Below are 27,326 nucleotides of genomic sequence, written 5' to 3'. Positions count from 1 at the left end.
GAGGGCCGTAAGTTTAACTTTTAATGATCACTGTTCACCATTAACTTACAACTGAGAGTCAATTCAAACAAGGTATAAGAAAACCAGGGGCAATGTAAAATATTTATCCCAGTAGCCTACTTCCAACCTTGATTTGAATCTAAGAAAACCAGATAGTAGAGACAGCATAAGTAAATCAGCACTTGAGAGCTGTTAAGAGAACGGGAGCAAGAAGTTATTAAATGTTTCTTAACCTGTAACTCTTTTTCCAAACTTGCTCAGTCTTGAGTAAATTACCTTATTCCATGGGAGCCAAACAATGAAGATGATTTTGAGGAGCAACCAAAAATGATGAGTCAACAGAACATCAAATCTCCCTCTCTCCTAGAGGGTGACATCTAAGGGTAAGAGACTTATAAGATGAGTTTCTGCTGCACCTGAGTCTACAATTTGAACAGACTATTTTATATTCACAGACCTAGGTGAGGACAATATGGTCTTGCCCCATGCGGGGAGATGTCCTTCCACCGCAAACCTGAAGAGGGTGGCCATGCCTCCGTATGCAGCACCAAGGGCCAGTGAGCACTCACAGCAAACCGGCCTCCAAGCCACACGCTAGAGGGACACTGTCCACAGCACATGTCCAAGCCATGTGTGGCTATCTAAATTTAATCAAAGTTAAACAGCACTTTAAAGAGTGGCCAGCTGGCACCAATTATATTAGTTATTCTACTCTTAGGTGAAAAATTAACAACAGGACATGATTTATTACAACAGGCTTATTACAGTTTAAAAAAAAGTTAATTATAAAGCTTAGACAACGTATGGGTACTCATTTTACAATTCTTTCAACAGTTTTCTATGTTTGCAATTATTCATAATAAAACTGGAAACTGGAAAGCATGAATGGGACCTGTGCTCAGTGGAAGTCAAAGAAAATAACCTATCTTTGTAATATATACCCTACACACACATGTATATATTTAAGTCCAAATTCTAAATAATTTGTAAAGCTAAGAACTTATTTAGTTCCCACAGATAAACAAAATAAACACATTGTAAAACAGGAAAAGGGACATAATAAATAAGACAGTCCAACTTAGGATATTGACTTTACTAGTAAGCCTTTAGGATGTCATTGTTCACACCAAAATATTTAAACATGAATAATCTCTGAGGGGTTTGACAAATGTAAAAATTTCATAGCCTTCTAAAAATAGCTCTATATGCACCAAAACATTAAATCCCCTAAGCTCTGTAAGAAATTAAGGAAGATCTACAGTTGGCTTTCATGAACAGAAAGGGGGCTATACATTCTGTATTTCCACCTGAGTTATGCCATAGAATGTACCTACTAAAAGAATCTTTTACCTTTAAAGTGAATCAAAAATACAGCCCCCTGAAAAACAACAAACACTCTCCAACCAGTCTTCAATGTTTTATTGGAGCAATTTCAGTAAAAGGCAGCTTTTACTTATAGACTTTAATGCATGTCAGGTCTCTCCAACCCACTTGGACCCAAGTGATGAAAACCACTATGCTTTTTTTTTTAAATCTGTTTTCTTATTTTCAGTTTGCATACAAAAGTGTTCACATTGATAAAAATCCCACACTGTAAATGATAAACCCTCCCTTACCTATCCCATAATTAAATATAAAAACAACTTCAAAAACATGTATTTAGATTGGTTTAATCTTGAAATGTAATCCAATAAGGCTAAAAACTAAACACTTCAGGTCCTGTACCAAATAGTAAAATACTCGAAGCCCTTCAGGATCCCTAAAATGAAAAAGGTAGAAGTTATTTTTGTGTTCCCAGAATTAAACAACAGAAGTTCATAAGCTAGTTTCTAAAACAGTGAAGTTAAAGGAATTCAGGAGAAAGGAAGGATGTGCTAATAACTAATAAAATGGACATAACTCAACAATTAAAAATGATCTTTCCTGTAGGGAAGATATATAAATTTTCTTGAACATTCATTTCAGATTTGAAATATCTAAATAAAAAGATAATACTCATAAATACAACATCACTCCTAAGTAATAACAAAAATATTGGTATGCCTCTATTTTTTTCTGTAGTTGAAATCATTCCATTTCTTTTTTAACATTGCTTTTTCCATTATATTAAAAATATATTCACAAATAATTTTTAATTTTTTTTTAAAGATTTATTTATTTGTGCACACAGAACTGGGGTACAGGCCAGAGGTGCAGGGGCGGTGAAAGGATTCACCAGAGACAGAGTGGGGAACAGAACTGGCAGATCATGGAAGTATACTGCTGAGAGGAAGCAGCGGGCAGATCAGGAGCGATCTGCCACACCCTGTGGTCACCACTGGAGCAGGCAGAGATCAAACTCATGTGGAAGTGGCTTTAGCTTCTTAGTGCTGTGCTTTAACCCGCAGCACTACCAGGGAGGGCCCCTAATTTTTAATTATTTTAACAATTCTCCCCTTGTTAAACAAAACTGAGTATGTCCCCAACTATAAAAAGGCTTCAATGAACATCTTCATGAATAATAAAGTCTTCTCATATTTCCCCAGAACAGATGTTTATCAATAAAATAACTTGGGCAAGATAAATGAAAAATATTAACAGCTTTGGATGCATATTATCAAATTGCTTCTCGGAAATATTAACAATTTACAAAACCAGGGAGGTATGAATGCCACATTCTCACTAACAATGGGGAAATAATTTAGTTTAAAAAATTTGTTCAGTACTTATGAACATAGTCTTTTGTATCCAATAGTTACTGCACATTCATTCCTTTCTCTTTTCCTCTAATATCTATTTATAAAGTACCTCTGCCAGACACCTAGCAAGGTTCTCATGCAGTTTACATTCAAATCAGTAAAGTGAACAAATAAGTTATTACAAATTAGTGGGATAGGAAAAAGAGCACTCTGAGGCTATTTTGAGAAAACAAGAGGAAAGAAAATACTGAAGCAGATTTTCAGACAAAGACAAATGGGAAATGTTAAAGTCATAGAAGTAACAAAGATAAAGGTAGCTAAAGCCACACTTTTAACAATCTCATGGATTGTTTTCCCATTTCCTTCAAATATTAAACCCAAGGATAAGTATTATGTGACAATCAGTAAAATGTACAGCTAACTTCTTTGATAGCAAGTATTGAATGACACAAAAATCAGAATTACATCTGCATAATAAAATTGATATACCATTGAAAACATGCTATCAATTGGTAATATTTCTAAAATGAACCTAATAGGTCAATTTAATCAAAATACTTTAACATACTCACTTTGACTGATTTACATCAATAAGAGACCCTATTTTTGATGTGGTAAAAGAAATGTGTTCATCTCCAATTACAATTTCAAGCTCCTGAAAAAAAATGTAAGAGAAATGTAGTTAATACAAAAATCCATCCCAGAGATAGCTGTATTCTTGCTACCAGGAAATGTCAATTATAGCTACAAATTACAGCAGTTATGGAGGAGAGAAAAATGAAAGCAACTTGATATGTTATATATAAACTGTAAAATAAAAATCTCATCAACTGCTAAAGAGCCCACAGTATGAAGATCAAACAAAAACAGCTTAAATCGCATTGAGAGGATACTGTGAAATTAATGATATACTTAAAAAGTTACACACGAACATGTCTTATAATGTCTATAAAAACTAAAGGTATCACTTTGAAGCACAATGTAAAAATAATGTGGATACAAACCTATTTTTAATACAATAAACAGTCACCCTTTCCTGCAGACTTTTAAATAAACTCATAAACAAATGAAATGCATAATAACAACAGCATCTGTGTTATTATGCATGTGTTAGGTTCTGCTTCAGGGAATTTTGCAAACATTCTATGAAATCCCTAAAATACCCTTATCATATAGATGACTGATTTTACAAATGTGAATCCAAGAATCACAAAACATAGTTTAAAAAACTTGTTGATATTTATAACCACTAATAAATGATGGTACTGATATTTGAATTCTGGACTGTAAGTCTTAAAGACTGATATCCTCTGACTTCACAAAATAATTAACAATTAGTAAAACAAATAAAATACAGCATAATGTTCCTCCTGTGCCCATTTAGTGCATAAATTGTTCTTGATCATTTACCTGCAAATCTAAAACCAATAATGAAAGGCTCTGTCTATAGTGATAATTTTTTTTCAGATTACATTAAGAGTCCATTAATTTTGGATTAATTTCAGATTAAATTAACAGAGTCTGAACAATAAATGACACACACATAATGACTAAAATTCTGAAATAATCGTAAAGTCTTTGATTTAAAGGTCCACCACAATTTCTGGAATATGCCTAATTCTCCCCAATAACCAAAACATATAAAAACATGATAAAGTGGGTAGATAAAATCACTGGGTTCTCTGAATCTAAAAGAAAGCAAAGGTTGGCTACTATTGTTTGTTTTGTAGTATTTATGGACATCTGCATAAAACAAACATCAATTAAGTGTCTACAATGTATAATATGCCATTAACTATTACCTTTGCATTGCTAAATATTTCCTACATCATGGTTCTTTAAGTAAGTTACTATACAGTGTGTCAGCATGTTAGATTTCTCCTCATTTTCTTCTAGTCAAAGATGATACAAAGTATAGTCCTTAGAAACACACAGAAGTGAAATTAAATGTTTCTTCCACCAGGGGTCACATCTCATGTCTCCAAGAGTTAGGAAGTTAAATGGCTCTATAGCGAAATTAAGTCTACTTAGGCTTCCTTAGGAGTTCTTCAGAAACCCTTAAGAAACATCAGTACTCTGAAGGGAACATGGAAAGCAAAGGCAATGGTCAGTTTGAACAAAGAAACCAATTAAATGCCCTTTATGGGCTAAAAATAAAAGTAAGAACTTTTAGTTATAAATTTGGAGAAATTGTATTTTATAGTTAGTGAGAATCCTAACTCCCAAATTTAACAAATACTTGCACTTACATCTCATAAAAGTGGTTAACATAGTATTGAAACTGTTCATGACTGTATGAAGACTAACTTTGGCTGGGAAGACTAAGACTGCTCAGAAAGATGCCTAAATTTAGAGAGGCAATGACTTCATTACTACTAGAAAATGGCAAGGGTAATTAAAATAGAAGAATATTTACCAGATGCCTAGTAAATGGAAAACCTAAGGATTTATTCCAAATAAGTAAGGAAAGGTATAACAATCAGATTTATGCTTTAAAGAATCTTTAAGTACGAAACCTGTCGGCCAACCCTGTCCGGGGGAGGCCACAAAGCATCATCTTCTTTTGTAATTTCACTGTCATCAATAATTCTCTTCAGTTCCTCCATTACGCTCTTATGTACATAAGCCTGAAAAAGAGTTATAATAAAAATTTCAAAGTCCCACAAATCAGAGGGAAATGACAAAACATAGTTAACAAACCTTGAATATTCAAATAGAGTATTGCAGACAAATGTAATTCTGATTCCAAAAATTTAGGTGGGAATCATTCATCCTTAACGATTTTTCTTCAGTCTTATTTTTCCTTTGAAATATATTTCCCCACCTTCACATCATTAACCTCCTTTCAAAATCCTGTATTCTGCCTTTGTAAGATGAAACTCAAATATCTCTAAGAGGTTAAAGGTACAGCACAAAGTCTAAGAGAATGGAGACCATACATGTACATGTCACAGCGCACTGAACTTTACTTTTTGAGCTTTTCACATAAAATTCATATGGTGTTAAATTCATCATTATCAATTTAGTGAATAGTGTAAAATGACAGTTGTGAAATACTTTGAACATCTAAATGTAAAAACTTAGACATTCAGAAAAACTTACCTCTTTTCTGATCATGACATCATTTTTATAATTGCTGTTGTTGGCATATCTAAGCTTTCCTGTAGGGAGTGAGAAACATCAATTATTCTGAAACATAATTTTTTTAAAAATCAGTCTAAAACAGCAAAAACTGCTTTACAAATAAATAAATGACCTCATAAGCAATTTTGAAGCTAAAGACCAATTTAACCAATACTTTTATTAATATTTTCTCCTATTACTATAAGTTCAATGCTAGGTGTATGGACACTCAAATATTTGCTGGAAAGTTGAAGTTAGTCAAATCTCTTTAACATTCTGTGCCTTCAATATAATTTTTAAATGTGATATAATTTTTTTAAAATTTCATGCCTTCGATATATTAAGAATTCAATATAATAAGGTCATTTATAAAGCCCTTTTTTTCTTTTTTTTTAAAGATTTATTTATGTATGTATACAAGAGGTGGGATGCAAGCCATAAGTGCAGGGTGTGAGAGGATTCACCAGAGGCAGAGTGGAGAGAAGAACAGGCAGATCTACTGAAAACACACTGCTGAGGGGAGCAGCAGACGGGCCAGGAGAGGTCTGCTGAGCCATGTGGGTTAGCTCTCTGGCGAAGGATCAAACTCATGCCAAGAGCTTCATAATGCTGAGACTTAACCACCACCATTTTCTTAAGCTGTATCATGAAGTTTAGACAGGGAATCCAAAAGCCCATTTTCTTAAGCTGTATCATGACGTTTAGACAGGGAATCCAAAAACAGAACATTACAAGTTTAAGTTATATGTTCATATTAGTACTAAGTAATTCACTCAGATAAATTCATCTAATCTGTAAAAACACCAGAAACTAGTGTTTATTCTTTCTCCTATTCAGATGAAAAGTGTAACTTGTCTAGGGTCAAAGACTCAGATCTAGCTTCAGAGCTACCTTCTTCCAATACTCATGCTTTCCCAGGCTCCCAGTCTTTTAATTATTTTCATCAAATGAATGTAGAGATACAATAACAATGGTAATATTTTAAAACTGTGACTAAGAAGCACACAAACTACGTACTGCTTCTGAATAAAAGTTGACCAACTTGGTGGCTGATGTTATTTAATTTTCATCCATCACAACTTTTTTACTTCCTGATGCTTTTCTTCATGGCTAGTCAGTTGCTCAGGTACAAGTGTCTCCTGGTCCTGATCCTCTAAAATGACAGGTTACCCTAGTGAGGTGAATGCCTTAGGAAACACTGTCATTGATGAAAGGATATGAAATGATACAGTGGCAGATATATGGCTGAGAATGTGTTCTAGCATGAAACTACCCTCATAATATGAGACTATTTCATTTGTGTGACAAGCCAAAGGTGGTACCAGCAAGATGAAGGCTGTTTACCGCTATGGCAGAGGAACAATGCCACAAAGGAAAGAACAGATGAAGAAGTCAAGTAAATTGGTTCTTTAAATTTGGAAGAGACCTGGGCCCTCCCTGGTGGCGCAGCAGGTTAAAGCACAGCACTGAGAAGCTTAAGCCACTTCTGAGTTCGATCCCTGTCTGCCCCCAGGAGATATCCACATGGCTAGGCAGACCTCTCCTGACCCACCCACTGCTCCCCTCAGCAGTGTTTTTAAGTATATCTGCCTGTCCTGCTCCCCACTCTGTCTCTGGTGAAGCCTCTCACCCTCCGCATCTCTGGCCTGTACCCCAGTTCCGTACGAATGAATAAATAAATAAATCTTTAAAAAAAAAATTTGGAAGAGACCTGAGGAAAATTAAGGTGATTAAGGTTTCTGAAAAGTGCAGGATCACAACTACCTTGTGATCTGCCTGAAATACCTGACACTCTACCCCTTTTCCAATATATGATCCTCCCCTACTTTTTCTTTCATGGTGTCACAAAACTTTGTCCAGAGGGTGGACACAGCATTGAGTAGATCTCTACCGCTCTACCTTTAGTTTCATGTCTCCATTCCCTACCAAAGCAATAACCTCTTAAGGGAAATTTAAAGTCATATTACTCATAACTGTACCCTCAAATTTTTGTATTTACATGTTGCCTAGAATGCATTTACCATTCAAAAAATGTGTGCATAGACTGTCCTGATAGCAGGAAGAGCTCATACATATGTAACAGCACTTTCTAAAGAAAATTAAAGACAAAATTTGCCACACCACAAGGACAAGAGGCCCCGTCGCGTCACACACTGTCCACACTGCTCTCAGCATTCTGACTGTTTTTTTCCTTCAAAGAACAAGAAAATACCGCTCTCATTTCAAGACTGATCAGTCACCTTCTCTAGGAAGTTCTCCGTGACTGTGTAGAACTAGCCACTCCCCTTTCCTGTATTCTTGATGCACCTTACAAGATCCGTACTTAAGCACCCAAAATACATACATCATTTTGCTCACTTATCTACACATAGAGGACCGCCCCCCCACACACACACACACACACAACCCCCAAACTTCAGAGACAGCCGCCCTGGGCTTTTTAGAACCGCTGCCTTATATGCATAACCTGAATGAATACGAGAGATTTTAAGCATCCACTGAATCACAGCGTGGTAATGATGCTCTTTGAAATGTTCACCTATTTGGCCAATCAACTAGATGGTCTGGGAGGCCCTTCTAGTGTGCTAATTCTAGAATTCTGCTTACTACAGGTTGAACTTCTCAGTATCTGGTTTACATCTTCTGAACTAATTTACACCGATTTATTCCATTTGATTCATAAGACTAACTTACAACTCCCATACTCTGAGGTCTCTGAGCTTCGGCTCAAGCAGGGGCCTCAGGACCCACGGTACAAAGACAAGGCGACCCCGCCTCCTCCGCGGCCTCTCGGCCTCGCGCTCCCTTGCCCCGCCGAGCGCCGGCGGCTCCTGCTCCGCTCACCGTCTGGCCGAAACTCGAACTCCAGAAACTCGTGTCCAAACTTGCCCTTGTGCCCTACGTAGTAGCGCAGGTAGAAGTCGCTGGCCATAGCCATTTTGACCACAGGGAAAGCCCGCGAAGGCCCGGCCAACGTGCCACCGGCGCCCGGCAGTGACGTCAGTCGCCCGATCAGTGCGTCACTGGCCGTGCGCGCCCTGTCGCCTCCGAGCGCGCGGGGGAAAGCCGGCAGGTGGCGTCCCTGGAGCGCGGTGAAGTTGGCCACGCCAACTTCTCTTTAGAAGGATCGGGAGAGTGAAATCTAGTAGCTTGTTTAGGATCGGGAAAGTGAAATCTAGTAGCGTGTTTATGGGCTTACAACAAAGATTGGCTAGTGAGGTGGGTGTGATTTTTTTCTTTTCCCACTTTAAATGGGGGTTGACTTACAATGAAGCGCTACATCAAGGACAGCCCTGGAATACAACCCTTCTTTCCAGCTGGAGTCCTAACATGTGGCTTTCTTCTTTGGCCCATGATTGTGAAGTTGCCAGAGGCCGGAAGCCTACAGCAATAGAGTCCAAGTAGAAAGAGTTTGGAAAACAAGAGGTCTGAAAGTTTGCGTGGCACTCTGGAAATCCCTGGCAGCCAAGGTATGAATGAGTTTCTTTCAAAAAAAAGAAGAAGAAGAAGAAAGATGCGACATTCATTCAGTAAGAGTTAACCTTAATAACCTATAGAGTTTTGGGAATTTGCCTTAAAATCAAATGTTTACCCCATACTTCTTATCAGATAGAATGAAATAATGACAGTAAGTGAATGTTCCAGTGTTTCAGGGTAGGTCGGTTATGCAGTGTGAGGAGGTGAAGGTAAACTTTTACAGTCTGTCTTTCAGATACTTCATTCTTTTACTAACAGAGCAATCCTGTCTGTTGAAGGCCTTAAACTTTCCATGGAATTTAGTAGAGTGGCAGTCAGAAAACCTGTGTTTCATTCCAAACACTTATCTCTACTTAACCATAGTCAAATCACTATCTCTAAGTTGTGTATCAAACAAATGAATATATTACCATCAACTTTGACAAGCTCACAGAATTGTTGAGATCAAATGAGATATGTAGGTAAAAAAGTGTTATCATTTATAAAACCAGTGTTTTAACAAACAGTCCTGTATTGCAGAAATGGTTCGCACCAGTAATAAAAAAAAAATAGAACTCTTTGCACTTTGGCTCAAGTTAGCAAAGAGCGCAAACAAGGGATTAAAATAAGGGATCAGTTGCTATGAGAATTTTTTTTTTTTTTTAGTGTTGATAGTACAGTAGAGGAAGCAATCACGTTATTGCAGAAGAGGGAATGTTGATTAAAAGGCACTGTCAAACTAGTACAACCACTATGGAAAACTGCTTGGAGGTTCCTCAAACTGCTAAACATGGAGCTTCCCTACGACCCAGCAATCCCACTCCTAGGTATCTACCCAAAGGACACAAAAACACTGATTGAAAAAGATACCTGTACCACCATGTTTATTGCTGCTTTATAATTGGAAAAACATGGAAGCAGCCCAAATGCCCAAAAGTAGATGACTGGATAAAAAAGATGTGGTATATATATACAATGGAATATTACTCAGTAACCAAAAAAGAGAAACACATGTCTTTTGCAGCAACTTGGATGGAGCTGGAAAAGATCATGCTTAGTGAGAGAAGCCAGAAAGAGAAAGAAAAATACCGGATGGTTTCACTCATAGCAGGAGTATAATGGACCAGGCGAGAAAATAACAAAAATAATGAACAACCATATACCAGAGACATTTTGCAGGGGTGGAGTGGGGAATGGGATCAAAAAGGGGGGGTGGGGAGGGAAATGCACGAGATTATGGTGATGGCACACGGGTGACTTGGTGATGGGAAACCCTCAGGGATTACAATTGAGATGGAAAAAAAATGTACAAAATGATGTAAAAATAAACTTTTGTAAAATAAAAAAAAAAAGGCACTGTCAGAGGAGGCTTGTAACATGATGAGCTGTTTTAATTGGACCTTGGGGATAGTCGAATCACTATCTTTAAGCTTGTGTTGGGATGTGTTGGGAGGGATGTAAAAGCACCTGAGGAAGAAAATAGCCTGAGCAAAGACCTTGTGAAAGTGTATGGTTTGGGCAAGTCAATTCAGAGTAGGTGGAACATAAAGTTCATAGAAGTGGAATGACGGGTCCTGTGGTAGACTGGGCCAGGTTATGTTGCGTCTACATGAAACAATCATATATCTGTCACTGCAGGAATCTCTATGAACAGTTGTGTAACTTAATATAAAGAAATATCCATGGCCTCCCTGGTGGCACAAAAGGTTAAGTCTCATCACCATTAAGCTATTGGCAGCCACTGCACATGAGTTCAAACAGACCTCTTCTGCCACCCCACTGCTCCCCTCAGCAGTGTATTTCAGTAGATCCCCATTCTGTCTCTGGTGAATCTTCTCACCCTCCCCGCCCCACACACACACCTCTGGCCTGTATTCCAGCTCTTGTATGCATAAATAAATCAACCTAAAAAAATAGGTTTTTGAAAAATTATTCGGTCTGCCTACACTGCCATTGTGAAAAACACATAAGAAGCTTAAAGAACCTTTACCAACCCTTCAGGTAACTAGCTGTTCCAGTTTGTCCAGGACTAAAAAGTTTCCCAGGATGTGGGACTTTCAGATTTAAAACCTTCAGAGTTCCAAACAAACTGAGTTACGGTGATTAATGTATTCAAAGAATAACTCACTTTGGCCACAATATCCTATACCTTTGAAAATTTAAGCAGTAATCCATTTGTTTTAGTTTTTGTATGAAGAAGCCTCATTCAGAATCAGAATCTTCAGTGTTCCTATTACATTCCCTTCAGATCTCTGGCACATTTGCCATTGCTTGTCTTCGTTCCTACCTAAACAGAGCTATCATACCACAGCTGTGAAGGTGTCAACAAAACCTTGGGTGCACCATGTTCAGATCTTTATCTGTGAGCCAATGACTGTCTTCATCTGCCAAAAAGATTTCTAAGCTTAAGGGTAATCTCTCACACTATTTTTAAGATGAAATGTGAGAATATATTTACATAACCCTTCATATATTTCGACTCCCCAAAATGCCAAAATGTGTATGTCTTATATCATAATAAGAATGGCAAAGGGATGAAGTGTTTGTGCTGTGAGCTCTTCAAGATATGTGGAAATATTCTGAATGGCTAATGAACACTTGAACCATGACAAGTAAAACAAAGGGACTGAATGTTTATGTGTAAATATTTGCTTGAATTTAGATAATATTTAAATAGCTAAGTTAGCTGTTGGCTACCATGTTGTACAGTGAAGCTACTTATGTAAGATACACTTTTGCTTAAGGTGGAAAATACTGAAGAGAGCGAAGAGGTAACACTAGTTTACATTGTTGTTAGTGCTCTAGAGACACAGAATCTCTTCCTGCAGGTGTTGTTACCACACCACACCCACCACCAGAATACCCATAGTCCTTCACCAGACTCCATTGTGCACCTCCTAACTTTGTTTCTGCCCCTCCTCACACTCCATTGGTAGTCTACCTTCAGAGTCAGATTTCTGAGGTTTATTATTAACTTGGCTTTATCTGACTCTTTGTTTCATTTCTCTATATTCCACATAAATGGGACAACATCCAGAATTTGTCTTTTTGTGACTAATAATAACTAAATACCAAACTGTAGTATGAAAATGCATGAGCATAATTTGAGAACTAGTGGTTCAGACTATTCTAAGTGAAACTGCACTGAACATTGTTTAGACTCTACACCCATAAAGGTGTATGTTCTGTTCCTAGCTATACTGGAAAGTTTTTCAAAAATAAAGCATTGATAGAAAAAACAAATTTGACAGAAGAGACAATCAAAATAATAAAACAAGACCTAACCTGGATTCAACTTAACTAAATTGAGATTTTTTTTCCCCATTTGTTAGCTTGGAAATACATGGTTTAGCTTACAGATCAAAATGACAGAAATACAATCCCCTTTTGGAAAAAGCCTGGCCAAGTAAGGGAAAGACCCAGTTTCCTTAGAGTCAGCAATTACTGCCTTATTTTCCATACCCATATCCAGAAAAATAAAAGTATATGTAAAAATTTAAAGTAACTACTATGCACCTACCACAACTTGTAATTAACAAATGTCCACACAAGTCCATATAGAAAGTGTCACTCTCTAGACTTAATCAAAAGCTGCTGCTTTTATCTAAAATCTAACACAGCATCTGGCATAGTAGATGTTAACACTCAACTCAGTCTTTAAAAATGTTTGATTAAACAATATACGTTTTTTAGGGTGTTTTTTTTTTTACATTTATTTATGCACAAAGGTGGAGGGGGGGAAGGACTCACCAGAGAGAGTGGGGAGCAAAACAGATGAACCAAAATATACTACTGAGGGGAGCAGCGGGCAAGACAGGAGAGGTCTGCTGTGCCAAGAGGGTCAGCTCTCTGGCAGGGGCTCAAACTCATGCTGCAGGGGCTGATGATAGCTTACTAGTGCTGAGACTTTATCCCTCCACCAGCAGAAAGGCCCCTGAGTAAACAATATTTTGTAAATTTGACTTGAATGAATAGCTGAGAAACAACAACGGAATCTTTATGGCTTCGTCACTGTGCAGAGCTACTCCACCTCCCTACTGCCACTTACCACCCACTTAAATCCTAACTAGTTGCCTTGGTATTCCCACCTGTGTGAGAATCATTTTTCTGTTGGATGGCGCATCATCACTCCCTCTATCAGGATTCTAAGTTGTACAGAGTTTTCAACCACAGCATTCCTGCAGCAGCCTGACACACAGTACCCAGTGAGTGTTCTTAAAAAGCTGTCACCACATTCAACTGAATTATCATCACAGTATGCTTTAATGTTTTGAAATAGTAGGGTGACTGTCACCCAGAAGCTCACATACAAATAGCGACTAAATCATTTCAGTCATATGATGCCTGAGCCATCATCTTGGGCATAACCTGCTCTGCCTGTGACTGATAGTACAGGTTTTCTTCTTGGCACAGTAGATAGTGGATAAAAAAAAAGACAGGAAAGATTTTAGGATAGTCAAGGGAAAAGAAAGGACACCAACATTTATTGAGCACATACTCTGTGTAGGATCCTATACAAATATTTTTCATTCAGTCCTCACATTCAGTTTTCTTCTTGGCACAGTAGATAGTGGATAAAAAAAAGACAGGAAAGATTTTAGGATAGTCAAGGGAAAAGAAAGGACACCAACATTTATTGAACACATACTCTGTGTAGGATCCTATACAAATATTTTTCATTCAGTCCTCACAACGAGCCTGTAAGAGAAGTTGTCCCCCACACCCCTATTTTACACATGGGAACCCCTTTTCTGACAAAGCAGATTATCTCTTGAATTATTCTAGTGGTGCTAACTTTCATTTATTTATTTTTCCCTTCTGTATATATTTTGGCACCTGAATACCAGAAAACCCTACTTCACCTCAGTGAAATGAGTTTCACAGTACATCAATGGAGACCCGGAAATTGGAAGGCCCCCTTCTTTCCGGTTTGGTTGCCTTCTTTCTGGCCCTTTTTAAAGGCCTGGTCTCTGCTTGCTTGCACTCCACATTCCTATTTATAATACCCACACAGCTCCATCACCGCCCTGACAGGCTGTGAGGGCTCTGTGTCTCTAGTCAACGGGAGCAGGGGCTCGCCTGGCGGACAGACATGTTGAGTGTTTCCCATCATGAAATGACCAGCGTGGCTTCTAGCTGAGAGTCGTGCCAATAGTTCACCTGTCCCTGAATTAGATAGAAGACTGCCTGTTCTGAGGGAACCTGACCCTCACGGTTCTCCTCCAGCCCGGCATGCAGGGACCAGGAATGCAGAACTTCCCATTTTCCCTCTCCCTTTTCTTTGAAGGACAGCCTGGTCACATCTTACTCCTGAGATTAAGGCTTTTCATTTTCTTGCTCTTCAACCCTTTTGCTGGCTTTCTATCCCCTCATTTGATTCTAATTCCTTTGCATCTAACAACAGCCTGGATGAAATCATACTTCAGGAGGAAAAGTAGCCTACAGTCTGGCGGGCCCAGCTTCTCTGTGCCATGCCCTAACAAACACTGCAGAACTCTAAAACATCCTTGGAAGTGACACTGTCCACAACTCCCACCCTAGGCCATTAGGGTTGGGGCAGCAGCAATGAAATTCTTCCTCTGCTTTGAGGGTATCTGGCGCGTAACATCACTGCAGATAGCCAGGGTCATGTCTGATGGAGGATTGGGTCTGTGTCCCGTTGCTCCCTTTAAGTCCCACCAGAAAGTCTAATCCCCCTTCTTGGAGGAATTGGTTCCAACAGTACGTGAAGTCCCACAAGTGGGGTGAGCCCAGCTGTTCAGAATGCACTGCAGCTGTAGGAGAGGCTCTCCACGCTGACACCTGCCACAGCTGCGTACATTTCCGGCACCACCAGCTCTGGGACTTGCAGCACAGCCTTGTCATTTGCTATTCGGGCAACAGCGTCAAGGCGCAGGCGTAGCTCCTGCAGCGAAGGGCGGCTGTCCTCACTCCAGCGCCAGCAGGACTTCATCAGGCTGTACCTGAAAGTGCATGGAGCACAGTGACTTCCTTGGCGGGCAGATGGAGCCTTAGCACAACCCTGCGGTTCTTTCATCTAATTCTCGATTGCTCTGTCTGATTATTTCCAGAGAATGACACACGCTTTTATTTTCTTAATTCTGTCTTTATGGTCATCTTTTCCATAGGGTGCTTTGTATAAGAGGAATGACCGAGTATTTCTCAAACCACAACAGTAAAACAGAACAGTTTTTTTTTTTTTTTTCTCTATTGCCAAACACTCTCAGAAGTTAAGTGTCCTCTTCACTTTTGGATATTACTAACTTACAGTATTCCAGATGATTGCTGTAACTTATCTACCAGGAAGATATATTATATATGTATATGTGTACATATATATATAATATAATTTAACATAATTTGCTTGATACTATAACTGCTTTATTGTAGAGAAATTTACCCTTTCAATGCTGGAAAATGTACAACACCACAATAATTTTAATAGAAATATGTTAGTATTCTCTCTCCTGCCTTCTTAAACTCTAACCTTTTCTTATGTGCTCTAACAATATGTTTTGTACTGTAGTCATTATGAAATTCTGTGTATAAATTTGCAAGTTCCATTTTACCTCTACATTGGTTTACCAAGTATCTCTTTGTGCTGGCAATATTAGGTACTCTGTCTTCCTAATTTCTCCTTACCCTCCTTCTTCTAGTTGTGACCTTCTAACATGTGCAAAACTGGAAAACAGATGGTCGGTAGTTTTTTTTTTTTTCTTTAAGTTAAATATTAAATAATAGCCAGCAACTCCAGTGCAATTCATTTTATGGCAGCTATATTAGAACTAAAGATTGACATTTAGAAAAAACTCTACTATATTTGCATTGGATTTAGTCTGTTTTTTTAACTATAAGATTCCCAGAGAACTAAATTTATCAAACTTAGATTCCTAATGTAGTTCTTATTAGGTGGGTATATACACATATATACACATATATATACTTGCCTATATATGTGTATGTATATATGTATATAGGTCTCTGTATATGTCTGTATATACATCTATTCCTAAACATACACACACATATAGGTTTGTTTGACCCAAATCTGTGTATCAGTACAGAGATATGCACTTTGAAATGGGCGTAATCAGTGTAGAGCCAAAAAAGGCTTGGAATGAGAGAGTAGTAGGTCTTTAAAAGCCACTTACATGTTGTGTGTGCAACTGCTGGGTCTCTTCATGATTTTCCTTCTTTGGAGGTGCTGTAAGATGCTTGTAGGAGGAACATCAGGATAAGGTGGTGCCCCTGTGCATATGGAAAAAAGGAGAGTAGCAAGAGAATTTCAGGGTCCTTGGCAACATGAACTATCAGTAACACTACTCTCCCTCCACCTGGGCTGACTGTCCACAGAGGAGCTGGCCCTGGGAAGATGTCTAGTGCACTGTCCACAGTGCAGCTGTTCCCTGGTGGTTGAGCAGAGAATTTTGGCAAAGAGGTGGCTAGATAGAAAAAAGATCACTTAGGAGAGTACTGCGTCTTTAGCAAAATCAGTGAAGTGAACAGTAAGACCTGCCCTCCACTCCCCAAACAGGGGAAGATGCTGCAGTTGATCAGCCAAGTGGGCCAACTGGTCAGAAGATAACATTTTCATGTTTAGTCAAAGTCAGTTTTGGACTATCCTTTAGCCTTTAAAACATCCCAAGAAAGGAGGGAGGGAAGGAGAGTGGGAGAGAAAAGATGAAGGAGGAGAGTGAAGAAGGTGCAGGGATGGAAGGAAACCACATTAGAAAACCTTTTTAGAAACCAGTTTGGATTCTGTGTCAGTCCAGTACCCTGAGACCCTTCTGATGGCATGTCATTCACACCCAGAGAAACACACTTGCTTATTTGCATACACATTTACACACCTCGTGGGGGTTTCTCTTACCTAGAGTCACCATCTCATACAGCAGTATCCCAAAGGACCAGCTATAAAAAGAAACAAAGCCATTTACTGAATTCCTTGTTCAGCCTTTCCCAAAGAAAGCCCACTTTAATATCAGAGGCCCACAAAGAAGGCAGTGAAGAGGAGCTGAAGGTGTCTGATAAAAGGAGCAAAATAATAATACCATTAGAAAGTATTTCTGTCCAAACCCCTTTTCAAAGTATCTATTCCTATTGAGAATTGGATTTCTGTCTCCTATCTTCCGTATCTCACATGAATAGATTTTACTATTATTTGTGACACTGTGAGTGTCCTTGGGCAAGCACATTCACCCAGACAGAAAAACACCTCTGCATCTTTTTCATCCTTTCTATGCATTCCTTCCTGCTGAAATTCCAGCCTCCTTTTAGTACAAGGCCAAGGGAAACTTGTGTATCTACTGGTCCCTCCATTGATCTTATTGCCCAAATCTAGGACAGTATTAAAACAGCAAGCTTTCTACCTAGTTAGAGCCTATATTATTTCCAAAATAATATAATTTGAGAGAGAGAGATTTCTCTTCTAAAATACCAATATTAAATGAGCAAATTGCACAGTTAAGCTTTTGACTGCCAGATCTCCACTGATAAGCAGATGTCAGGGAATGGATGTCTCTTAATGACTCAGCATATTAACTGACTTTCTAAACTTTCTCCACTGCACATGACTTCCATGGCTAGTCAGAAATCCTATGTGATATCAGTGTGCTTCGCTAAGCACTGAGTTTTATAGCTACCAAAAGTCAACTGCAATTCTTTACAATCCCTTTTTATCATTTATGTGACTGTCACTATGTAAACAGCTACATATTCTTTAAGCTGATTAAATAAACGCGCAAAAAAGGTTGAATGCTCTGAAAACATAAAAATAAACCACCACAAAGAAAGTGTTGTCAAATTGTGTGGGCACAACAGCTATAGAAAACTGGAAAAAATAAAAACAAAAATCTGCAACCTGTGAAGCAGCAGTTGCTTTCAGGTTTCACTGTACCTAGAATCATGCCAAATTAAATCTCCAAATCATTTATTATGGAGACACACTGAAAATAGACTTCATTTAGCAGGTCCATTCTCATAAGAACAGCCTTACTTCTCCTCTAAAAGATCCATACATAAATCTGCACTTATATGTCTTTGATTAAAATAAATAATGGAGGTATGCATGTTTCTTGTTATTTTAATAATTCCTGGTATAATTAGACTTTTGGTTAAGTAGACCATCTTCCAGATAAAAGGGACTCTACCCAATTAAGTCAGCAGATAATGGGGTGAATAATCTTTTCCCTTTTTCCCTCCTAATTGAGATTGTTAATCTAATACAGAAGGAATACTTTAAAAGACACTAGAAAGGATTACAGTCAGAGGCAGATAGGAACTCTGTAATACAGCATGCATTTCTGCTTGTGAGTCCGGCTGACTTTCTAATAGAGATTTCACTTTAGACATGATGGACAACAGACCCCATCATGTTCAGGGACCCCTACAAGGGGCTCCCATCGAGGACCCCTAGAAATCCACAGGATAGGAACAAACCGCACATGTCTGCTTTGATGCTGGCAGGTCTCAGCAGAAGCCGTTCTGGGGCCAGCCACTTGAATGGTACCAAGCGAGTGGAGGTCCCGCGGGTGTGAACCTCATAAGCCAGGCCCAATCCACAGAGCTTAGCAGTAAGATCACACTGGATCAGAATGTTCCTGGCCGCCACGTCCCCATGGAACAGATGCTTATCTTGGAGAAATTCCTATCAACATAAGATCAAAGATGGATCAGCTGTCTGAAGTGACAGTGTGGGTCACAGACCAGAAGCAGTCTTAGCAATACTGAAAAAGACAGGGACATTTCCTACCCTGAACAAGTCTCAGTAATAATGACATAGCACTTCCAAGTCATGATGATGAGTCAAACGTGTTTACACTGTGTTTAGGACTATCAAACTGCGCAAATAATCCAAATAAGATTAATCCTATGTTTGGAAAGTATAATCATTTACTCTGTGTCAAGCCCTCACTCCTGCCTGATTTCACACTCCTGTCAGATAGGAGCCAGCTGAATCCTGGAAAAGGGGGCAAATGGTAAGTTTTTAGCAGCTGTCTCCAAGATAAGGTAAAATAGGCATAGTAGAATTGAGTGTCATAGTAATGAATTTGTATAAAGAGTTTCCATCATCTCCTTCTGTCCCTAAAATAAGGAGGTGAAGTGAATTAAGGAGTAACTTTTAGAAAGAAATATAAATGTTTATCCACAAGGCCACCCAATTATTATGTGGTACCAGATATTTTAGTTCATAAGCACCACTACAAAATCTGCTAATAATTCTCAAGCCAGTGCTTTTCAAAAAACACAAGATTTTTCACCCTGATTTACCTAACCAAATTCTAGGGAGAAGGACCTAGTAATCTATATTTTCAAGAAATAGCAAAATGCAATCAACAGGCATTGGAGAACCATCACATCTGAGCTGCCACAGTGATGCCCCCAACACCAAGCCATGAAAGGCATGTGAAAAAGCTGGAGGAGATACATGTGGCTGAATAGCTGGAGGTTACTAAACAAGAATGAGAGGTTTAACAATAATAATAAAAGGTGAAGGTGATGGTAGAATTTCCAATCCATGATGAGAAAGGAAACAGTGAGACTTTAGGACAAAGGAAGTGTACTGTCATGAGAAAAATTACAGAGGTTAAAATTTGATTGAAATGGTTAAAATTTAAGGGGAAAAAAATAGCTTTCTATTGCCTTGAAACTGGTAACCAACAGCCCTGCTGAAGGCATCCATGCGTTCAGCATACCCCTTTGGGGCACTTCTGCTGTTAGGTTTAAGAATACAAAGGAGGCTGTATCTTGACACCTTGACCTTGTGGACTGCACATTAACAACGCCTCCACCCTCACAGAGTGCTCACTGATGCAGTGTTCACTCTCACCCCGCGGAACTGCGCCTGTACCTGCTGGTCTCCTCCCTCTGAGGCCTTTTGTCTAAATCCCCTGATTGCATTTAGGACCTGGTAAATTTCATATCTTGAGGTGGCAAAATATATCAAATACTGAGGTTACCACAGGTGGGAGGAGAGAAAGAAGCGGGGAGGGAGCACAGTGGCCTGTGGAGAGGGCTGGGGTGTTCGGTCGGAGGGTGTGATGTGGTAACAACACATGAAAGGGGACATCTTCTACCTCTCAATCACACACAGCTTTGAAAACCAACTTTACCTCTATTTAAAAAAAAGACCAGATTTTTCTATAGCATATAATGATGAAAACACAATTACCTACATAATTGCATAGAATACTCCTTTAAATATCCTGAGTCATTTGGTAGAGATAAATTGTTGCTTAACTTCTGAGTTCTTTCTTTAATTCTCTATTTAAGTTTGATATAATATAAACCAACTTATGTGGTCCCTTCTCATTCCCCCTGCTTGTTCTTTGGTCTTTTTTAAGTTTACATGTTTCCTATCATATTCAGTATCAAAGTAAAACTCACCCAAACATGTTCTGAACTAGTTGTTCTTGTTTTCTCAGACATAAAACTGTCTCCTTTCCAGCCTGTTACCTTTCACCCATTCAGTTTCTCTTCCCATATCCTCTCTCAACTTGCTGCTCAATTTGCCCCTTGTACATCTGCTAGTATTTGTGAGAAAGGAATAGTATCAAGGAAATGGTGTTGATCTTGGTGTTTGATCTTCAAACAAGAAACTTTTCAGAATCCTTCCTGTTCCTTCTAAAAACCTTAATTTCATTAAGGAGGAACCTAAAACAATTAGTGCATGAGTTTCTGTCTACTAACATCTGATACATACATACACACACACACACACACACACACACATATAAACAGAAAAGGGGGAAATATAACATCATACATTAGGCTAATAAGAAAAATCGCTAGCATCTTTTGTCATTTGCCTACTCTTACCAGAGCAAGAAGGACCTGCTTCCCAATGTGATATATTTGTTTTTCTGTGAGATCATAAAGAAGTCCATCCGTCGTCATCAAATCCTAAAGCGACAGAGAAGAAAGCATTATATCAAAGTGACATGAGCAGATTTAAAAAAGGAGGCAGAGATATTCTTATTTTTTTATTTATTTTGTTAAAGAATTATTTTTTTATTTATTCATTCAGAGAAGAACTAGGGTGTAGACCAGAGTTGTGGGGGGTAAGAGGATTCACCAGGGACAGAGTTGGGAGCAGAACAGGGAGATTTACTGAAATCCACTGTGCTGACGGGAGAGGCTGGTGAGATAGGAGAGGTCTGCTGCACCATGTGAGTCACCTCCAGGGCCAGTGACCGAACTCATGCTGCAGTGGCTGGCAATAGCTTGGTACTGCTGAGACTTGAGTTCCTGCACCACTAGGGAGGCCCTATTCTTGACTTTTTAACTATAATTCAGAGGTATATTTCACACTTGTTCAAATGCATGTTTTCACACCATACCCAACACCACAACTCGTCCTTGAGGAAGACAGTTCCCATAATCTTCCACTCCACTCTGGTCCACCGGGCTCCCTCTCCGACTTTGCTCTCCATCCTCACCCTCTGGTAGCCTCAGTTTTACAATCAGATCTCCAGGGTGTGTTTTGGTTTGGTTTTGCCTGACCCTTTGCTTTTATTTCTCCATAGTCCACATGTGAGTGAAACTAGTAGAGATAATCCTCAATGCAGATATCATAACTCAGAAAAAGATAAACATAGGGAGTAAGAGTCAAGGAGAAACTGATATGAGATTCCCAGATATGATTTATTGGACAAGAAAAGCAGTAAATAATGTAGCTGAATAGCAGAGTGAAGACAGAGCAGAATAGCAGGAAAGATAACAACCTCTGTAATACTATCGCAAGACAAAGGAAGATGCTCCAGCTTTTGCGCAGTTGGCCTCAGCGGCCTCTGCAGCTGTCACGTGTGGCCTTCATGCAGGAGGCGCTTGGGAGTGTGGGCTCGGGGTACGGCTGCCTGATGGTGGACACCTGGAGTGTGGTGTGGTCTTGTGCAAGTGGGCATGCTTGAGCTGAGATACTGAGCCTTTAAGGGCGGTGCCACAGAGGGTGGAGAAGGGCAGAGGGCAGGGGCACAGAAAGTGGAGGATAGCAGTGGAGAGACTGCAAAAGAATGCCACAGAAAGCCCAAAGAGATTAAAGATTTGCCAGACTCCTGGCCTCCGGTCTCTGGGCCTCGGGCCCCTGCCTGGCCTGCACCTCACTGCCTCACTACAAAAGGTGCAGGAAGATCATTAAAAGCCTGTGCCTGCTCTGCCCTAGTGCCTGCCACCACTGGGTATCTATTCTCTGGGAACAGCAGCATTTTCTCTGGGGCTGTGTGTATGAGAGAAAGAAAGTGAGCTTAAGCACATTAAGCAACACATCTTTATCGAATGCCTACTATGTGCCAGATTCTATCACTGGAACCCTGAGTACAAGAGTGAGCAAAGTAAACAAGTCCGCCGTCTTCTAGAGCTTAAAGTGTCTCAAACATACGTGAATCAGGATCAAATAATCACACATGAATATACGGTCACATATCTATACATATGGCCCCGAAAGAAATGTAAAAGCATCTGGTGTCAGAGAAAAGAGAGCTGATTCTGTTGGGGAAAAAACAAGGAAAACTTTTGATATGATCTGAAGGAAGAGTGGGTGTTGACTGTGCTAAAAAGTGACAGGAGAAGTTTGGTATAACAAGGAATCAGTGTGAAGATCATTTGAAGCTGAGAGGCATGGAAGCTTGGAAAACTGAAGAGAAGCCAGTGAGGTTAGAGTACAGAACAAGCTGTGGATGGGTGGCCTTTTGAAAAGGTTTAAAATACCCAAAAGACTTGTGTATTGTCCTGTTTACATCACCAGGTGGCAGAGGTCAAGGTACACGTTTTCATATACATGTAATTGTACAATATTCAGCATTTTGAGGAGGCTCAATTCATTTTGAACTTGCTCATTGGCAAGTGAAGAACCAGTGAGGGGAACATGTGGGCCCACAGGGAGCAGAGGAATATAGTGAGAAGCAGAGAGATTGCATGGAAAAGGACTTGCTCCTTGGTCAGGAAATTTCTAACCAGTTCATTTTTTATTTTTTTATTTATTTTTTTTTAAATATGAGCTTGAAGTACAAACCCTGCAAGTTGAATTTCTCCTCTGGTCAGCCCTCACTTACTAAAGTGATGTTCCAGAATCTAAGAATACAACTGATAAAACAGCAACGAAATTATAGGCATTATAACAGAGGTTACTTTGAGGGTCAATACCACAGCTACTAAATAAAAAACAGGTACTATTTGAAGGGTTTTCTATGTACCAATCACTGCTGTGTTTTATAAATGTAATTTCATTTTAATGATCTTTATGACTCCTGTTTTACAGATACAGAAAACTCAAGGCTCAAAAAGCTGAGTTGCCCAAACTCACAGAGTAGGTCTTGCCAAGTCCATGTTCCAAATCTGCTCTGCCCAGTAGGATAACCCTCGGTCACATGTGGCTAGCTAAGTCACATGTGGCTAGCTAAGTATGCATTACAATCCAATGCAGTTTACATTACAGTTTCTGCACCACCGTTCAGGGGTTCCGTAGCTTCATGTGATTAGCGGCTGCCGTATTGGAGGGAGCATGCAGAAAACATTTTCTCATCAAAACATTTTTTACTTAATAGTGATGCTCAGTCACCCTGTTAGACTACTGTACAGTCTCTCTACCTCCCCCCTCCCCCTTTGGTTAAGTGACCTGTGAGCAGCTGATGGGCAAGAAACCCCTCTCCCTTGCAGCTCACCCTGCGACAAGTCCAGAGGAAGCTGAGCAGGTCCCCCTTGGCCACATCCTCCAACACCATGTAGAGCGGCAGCCTTTCTGTGCAGCAGCCTTCCAGCTGAACCACATTCTCATGCTTCCCCAGGTACTGGTAGAAGTGGATTCGCCCTAGGAAATCCTGCACCTCGGGGAGTCCTGCGGTTTCTGTGGAGAATAGAAGAGCCTCTGAGAGTGAGCTGTCAGAGCCTCACTGATAAAAAGGCAGGAAGCACCCTCAGACTGTAAGTCTCAAAGCCCGCAGCACAGTAAGAGACAAAAAGTCAGTGGAAGGGGGACCTCCATGTCCATGATCTTTGGTCCAAAATAACACAGATCTTAGAACAATGTTGCAGGTTCCCATATGCCCCCCAAAAAGAAAACTAGTGTTCTATCACATTATAATAACACCAGGTCTTTTGATCAATACTCTTGCCTCTTCTACCCTTGTTCTTTTTATGTATCCATGATTACTGTCCCAAATATTGAGTAATCAACAAAAAAAGAGAACTCCAGTATCAGAGAAATATATTAAATAGTATATGAAAGAAAAATTTAAATTTGAAATAATATATAAAAAGAAAAATTAAAGACAACCTCAAACCTCCAGTGCAAAGAATATTCTATTTGGAAAAGTCAGTCCTAGTCCTAACAGTGTTGGTAGATAAAATGAGCTGCATGGGCCCTCCCTGGTAGAGCAACGGTTTAAAGCACCACATTATGAAGCTCTCCAAAGCCACTGCAGCATGAGTTGGATCCCTGGCCAGGGAGATGACCCACATGGCACAGCAGATCCCTCATGTCCCGCCTGCTGCTCCCCTCAGCAGTGTATTTCAGTTGATCTGCCTGTTCCGCTCCTCATTCTGTCTCTGATGAATCCTCTCACCTACACCTCTGGCCTATACTCCAATTCTGTATGCATAAATAAATAAATCTTTTTTAAAAAATTGAGCTAGGAAAACACCCCAAAAAGATTCTGATTCAAGCCTTTCACTTTCTATTCCCTTCTTACCCTACACACAATTGTGATCACATCTGTTAAAAGCATCTCAATGTCTGCAACGCCTGTTAGCACTTTCAGAGATTCATAGTCGAAAATCTAACACATCTTTTACCTCTTAAAGTCTTGAGGACAACACTCTTGGGCTTAGTGGGGTCACTGGTGTTCATCTTGGTTCGATAGATAGCCCCAAAACTGCCATTGTGGATCTGCTCCCGCTCTCTAGAGAGTTGCTCCCGGGGCACCTGTACCTTCACCAGGGCATGAGAGGAAGCTTGTAGAAGGTTTTCCACTGACATCTCCTTAAGTGGCACAAACACATTTCCTCCAGGTCTTGCTGCTTCCCGGCTTAGACCAGTCGATGGAGATGTGGGAGCAACATCTAGAACAGGAGATGGTGCAAGCTGTTGACCCTATCCTGAGTATTCCAGAAAGTGGAATCTGGAATAAACTGACAAGCAGGTTCCTTTGGCAGTTTTCTTTCAGATCAGTGAGGGAGTTCCTCCTAATGTTTCTCTGAACCACTATCAATCCCAGCCTCATTTAATACCCCACTACTTCTACAAAGAGGTGGACGCCTGAGTCAAGATGGGACTTTGGAAAGTGGTAATAACATCTCTCTCCTGTCTTCTTCAGTATTATAGTTCAGTGTGAGTCTACTGAGGAAATAATTAAGGAAGTTCCAGAATAGATACCTAAACCACAGATCCTTGCAGGTATTAACTGCCAAGGGGACGCATCATCATTTAATCAAACAAATTGTTTCCAGAGGTAGAGAGGCATGTGCAACTACTCAGCCCTGAGCTCTGGTTAATCCTCCACTGTCATAGAACGTTTCATAGCACTGTGAGGAATTTTCTTCTTTCTTCTTACCCTTAATTTCATGTAAGAGCTGATTCTCTTCCATTGCATGCTTAGTAGTAGTCCAGAATGGCATGACCTCCTCCTTACCCTTACTCACAGACTACTATGAAGACTACACCTTTTGTAGTCAGACGTTTTAGGAACACTGCATAGAACTGTAATGTAGTATAGCATGAAATGTCATTCTTTAAGGCTGGTAACAAAACCTCCAGTTTTGCCCACTAGATCTCCCTCCCCACTCCTTAGTCAGTCACTTGACCAAAGCTTTAATAATGCACATTCGACATGTCAGACAAACAAGTCACATGAGATAGCTCTTCCTTAACTCTTCTTCCAGCTAACAAGCACACATGGACTTTCTACTCAGATTCCTCGTGAAGCTCTTCTCAGCTCCATATCTCTGCCACTGCAAGGCCCCAGAACGCGTGACTCAGGCCCATTAAAATTTACACCTTACGTTCCACAATCCCTATCATTCCGGAGCCTCTGCCCCGCCCCACTTCCAACTTTACCTTGACATGCAGAAGATTGTTGTTGGGCTCTTTGTCCTCTGATGAAAAGATACAGGATGACCCCAAGAAGGATGAGGAAGATGCCAACCAGCAGGGTTGGGACGATAATGATTTCATACTGATGGTCCTGGATAACTGGGTAGGGAATCAAGCAAGAAAAGAACACGATGAAGAATAAACCCAAGCTGAGAGCCACAGCCACACAGCTTCCCCTACCACTGGTCCCAGCTTGCCCCATGTGAAACAATCATCTCTTCTTTCTTCCCCTCTACTTATATTCAGTGGACCCCCTACTGAGAGCATCTCTCTAATCAGAAGCCCCAGTGCCCCTGTTTCTTAGCCCTTCACATGTGCTCACCTGTTATTTTCAGATGTAGCACAGCTGAAATTCTGATTGGCACTTGCCTCCCCTTCAGAGATCATGACCCCTCGTACCTTTCCTTTTATTGTCACTAGTTCATTTCTACTAAAAATCAAGTCATCTTCCTTCTAGAATCCATTCCACTCAGCCTCCCTCATCCTAAACTCAGAAGCAAGGCCCAGGTGGTTTCATACTTACTGCACAACTTGTCACCAAGCCTGCATCCCAGGAGCACTCGTCTCATGCCCCTCCCATCTGCCTCCGCCATGCAGCTGTCCACAGTGTGCTGGACCCACGGGAATGCAGAGCACAGGCGAGAATAATCCCCAAGGATTGCGTTGTTCTAAAAAATAAAATGAAGCATGCACAGAATTTTAAAACACCTTCACAATGATGGGTTAGGAATCACGTGGCTCTCCGGAACGCTCAGAGTCACTCGTTCATCTCTTTCACCTGCTTGGGCTTCAGGCTGGAAGAACTTCTTCCTAGCACTCTCTTTCTCTTTCACAGCAGGTCTCCTGTGATCTGTTCTTCCCCTTTCTTACCATTGTCTTTCAAATTAATTTTCCTCCTACTGGATTATCCTGCTTCAGTGTTCAAGCCCATGCTCACAGCACTGTCTCAGCAACTATGGTGCAGGGTTTTGGGTTTTTTTTTTTTT

General features: G+C 40.0%; 2 protein-coding genes across 2 annotated transcripts in view; both read right to left on the bottom strand.

Moving 5' to 3' along the window:
* Positions 1-1,557: 1,557 nt before the first annotated feature.
* On the bottom strand, positions 1,558-8,781 carry MAGOHB (mago-nashi homolog B (Drosophila)). Its single transcript, XM_004693277.2, has 5 exons — positions 8,646-8,781; positions 5,781-5,839; positions 5,195-5,305; positions 3,251-3,333; positions 1,558-1,759 (listed from the first exon to the last, which is right to left on the bottom strand). Exons 1-5 carry the CDS (start codon positions 8,737-8,739, stop codon positions 1,660-1,662), a joined length of 447 nt encoding a protein of 148 aa, XP_004693334.1. The 5' UTR covers positions 8,740-8,781; the 3' UTR covers positions 1,558-1,659.
* A 5,424-nt stretch (positions 8,782-14,205) lies between these two features.
* STYK1 (serine/threonine/tyrosine kinase 1) overlaps positions 14,206-27,326 on the bottom strand; it is a 31,508-nt gene continuing 18,387 nt past the window's right edge. The window contains exons 2-10 of the mRNA XM_004693150.2: positions 26,864-27,008; positions 26,305-26,439; positions 25,044-25,310; positions 23,915-24,096; positions 21,075-21,158; positions 18,701-18,903; positions 17,128-17,168; positions 16,409-16,505; positions 14,206-15,220 (exon numbers count right to left, since the gene is read on the bottom strand). Of these exons, the coding sequence (XP_004693207.1) occupies positions 15,016-15,220; positions 16,409-16,505; positions 17,128-17,168; positions 18,701-18,903; positions 21,075-21,158; positions 23,915-24,096; positions 25,044-25,310; positions 26,305-26,439; positions 26,864-26,933 (1,284 nt within the window). The 5' untranslated portion in view covers positions 26,934-27,008 and the 3' untranslated portion in view covers positions 14,206-15,015. The remainder of the gene's footprint in view (positions 15,221-16,408; positions 16,506-17,127; positions 17,169-18,700; positions 18,904-21,074; positions 21,159-23,914; positions 24,097-25,043; positions 25,311-26,304; positions 26,440-26,863; positions 27,009-27,326) is intronic.

The sequence above is a fragment of the Condylura cristata genome, unplaced genomic scaffold (assembly GCF_000260355.1).
Source record: "Condylura cristata isolate star-nosed mole 26May11 unplaced genomic scaffold, ConCri1.0 scaffold00036, whole genome shotgun sequence".
NCBI lineage: Eukaryota > Metazoa > Chordata > Mammalia > Eulipotyphla > Talpidae > Condylura > Condylura cristata.
This window is presented reverse-complemented; position numbering and strand designations above follow the sequence as displayed.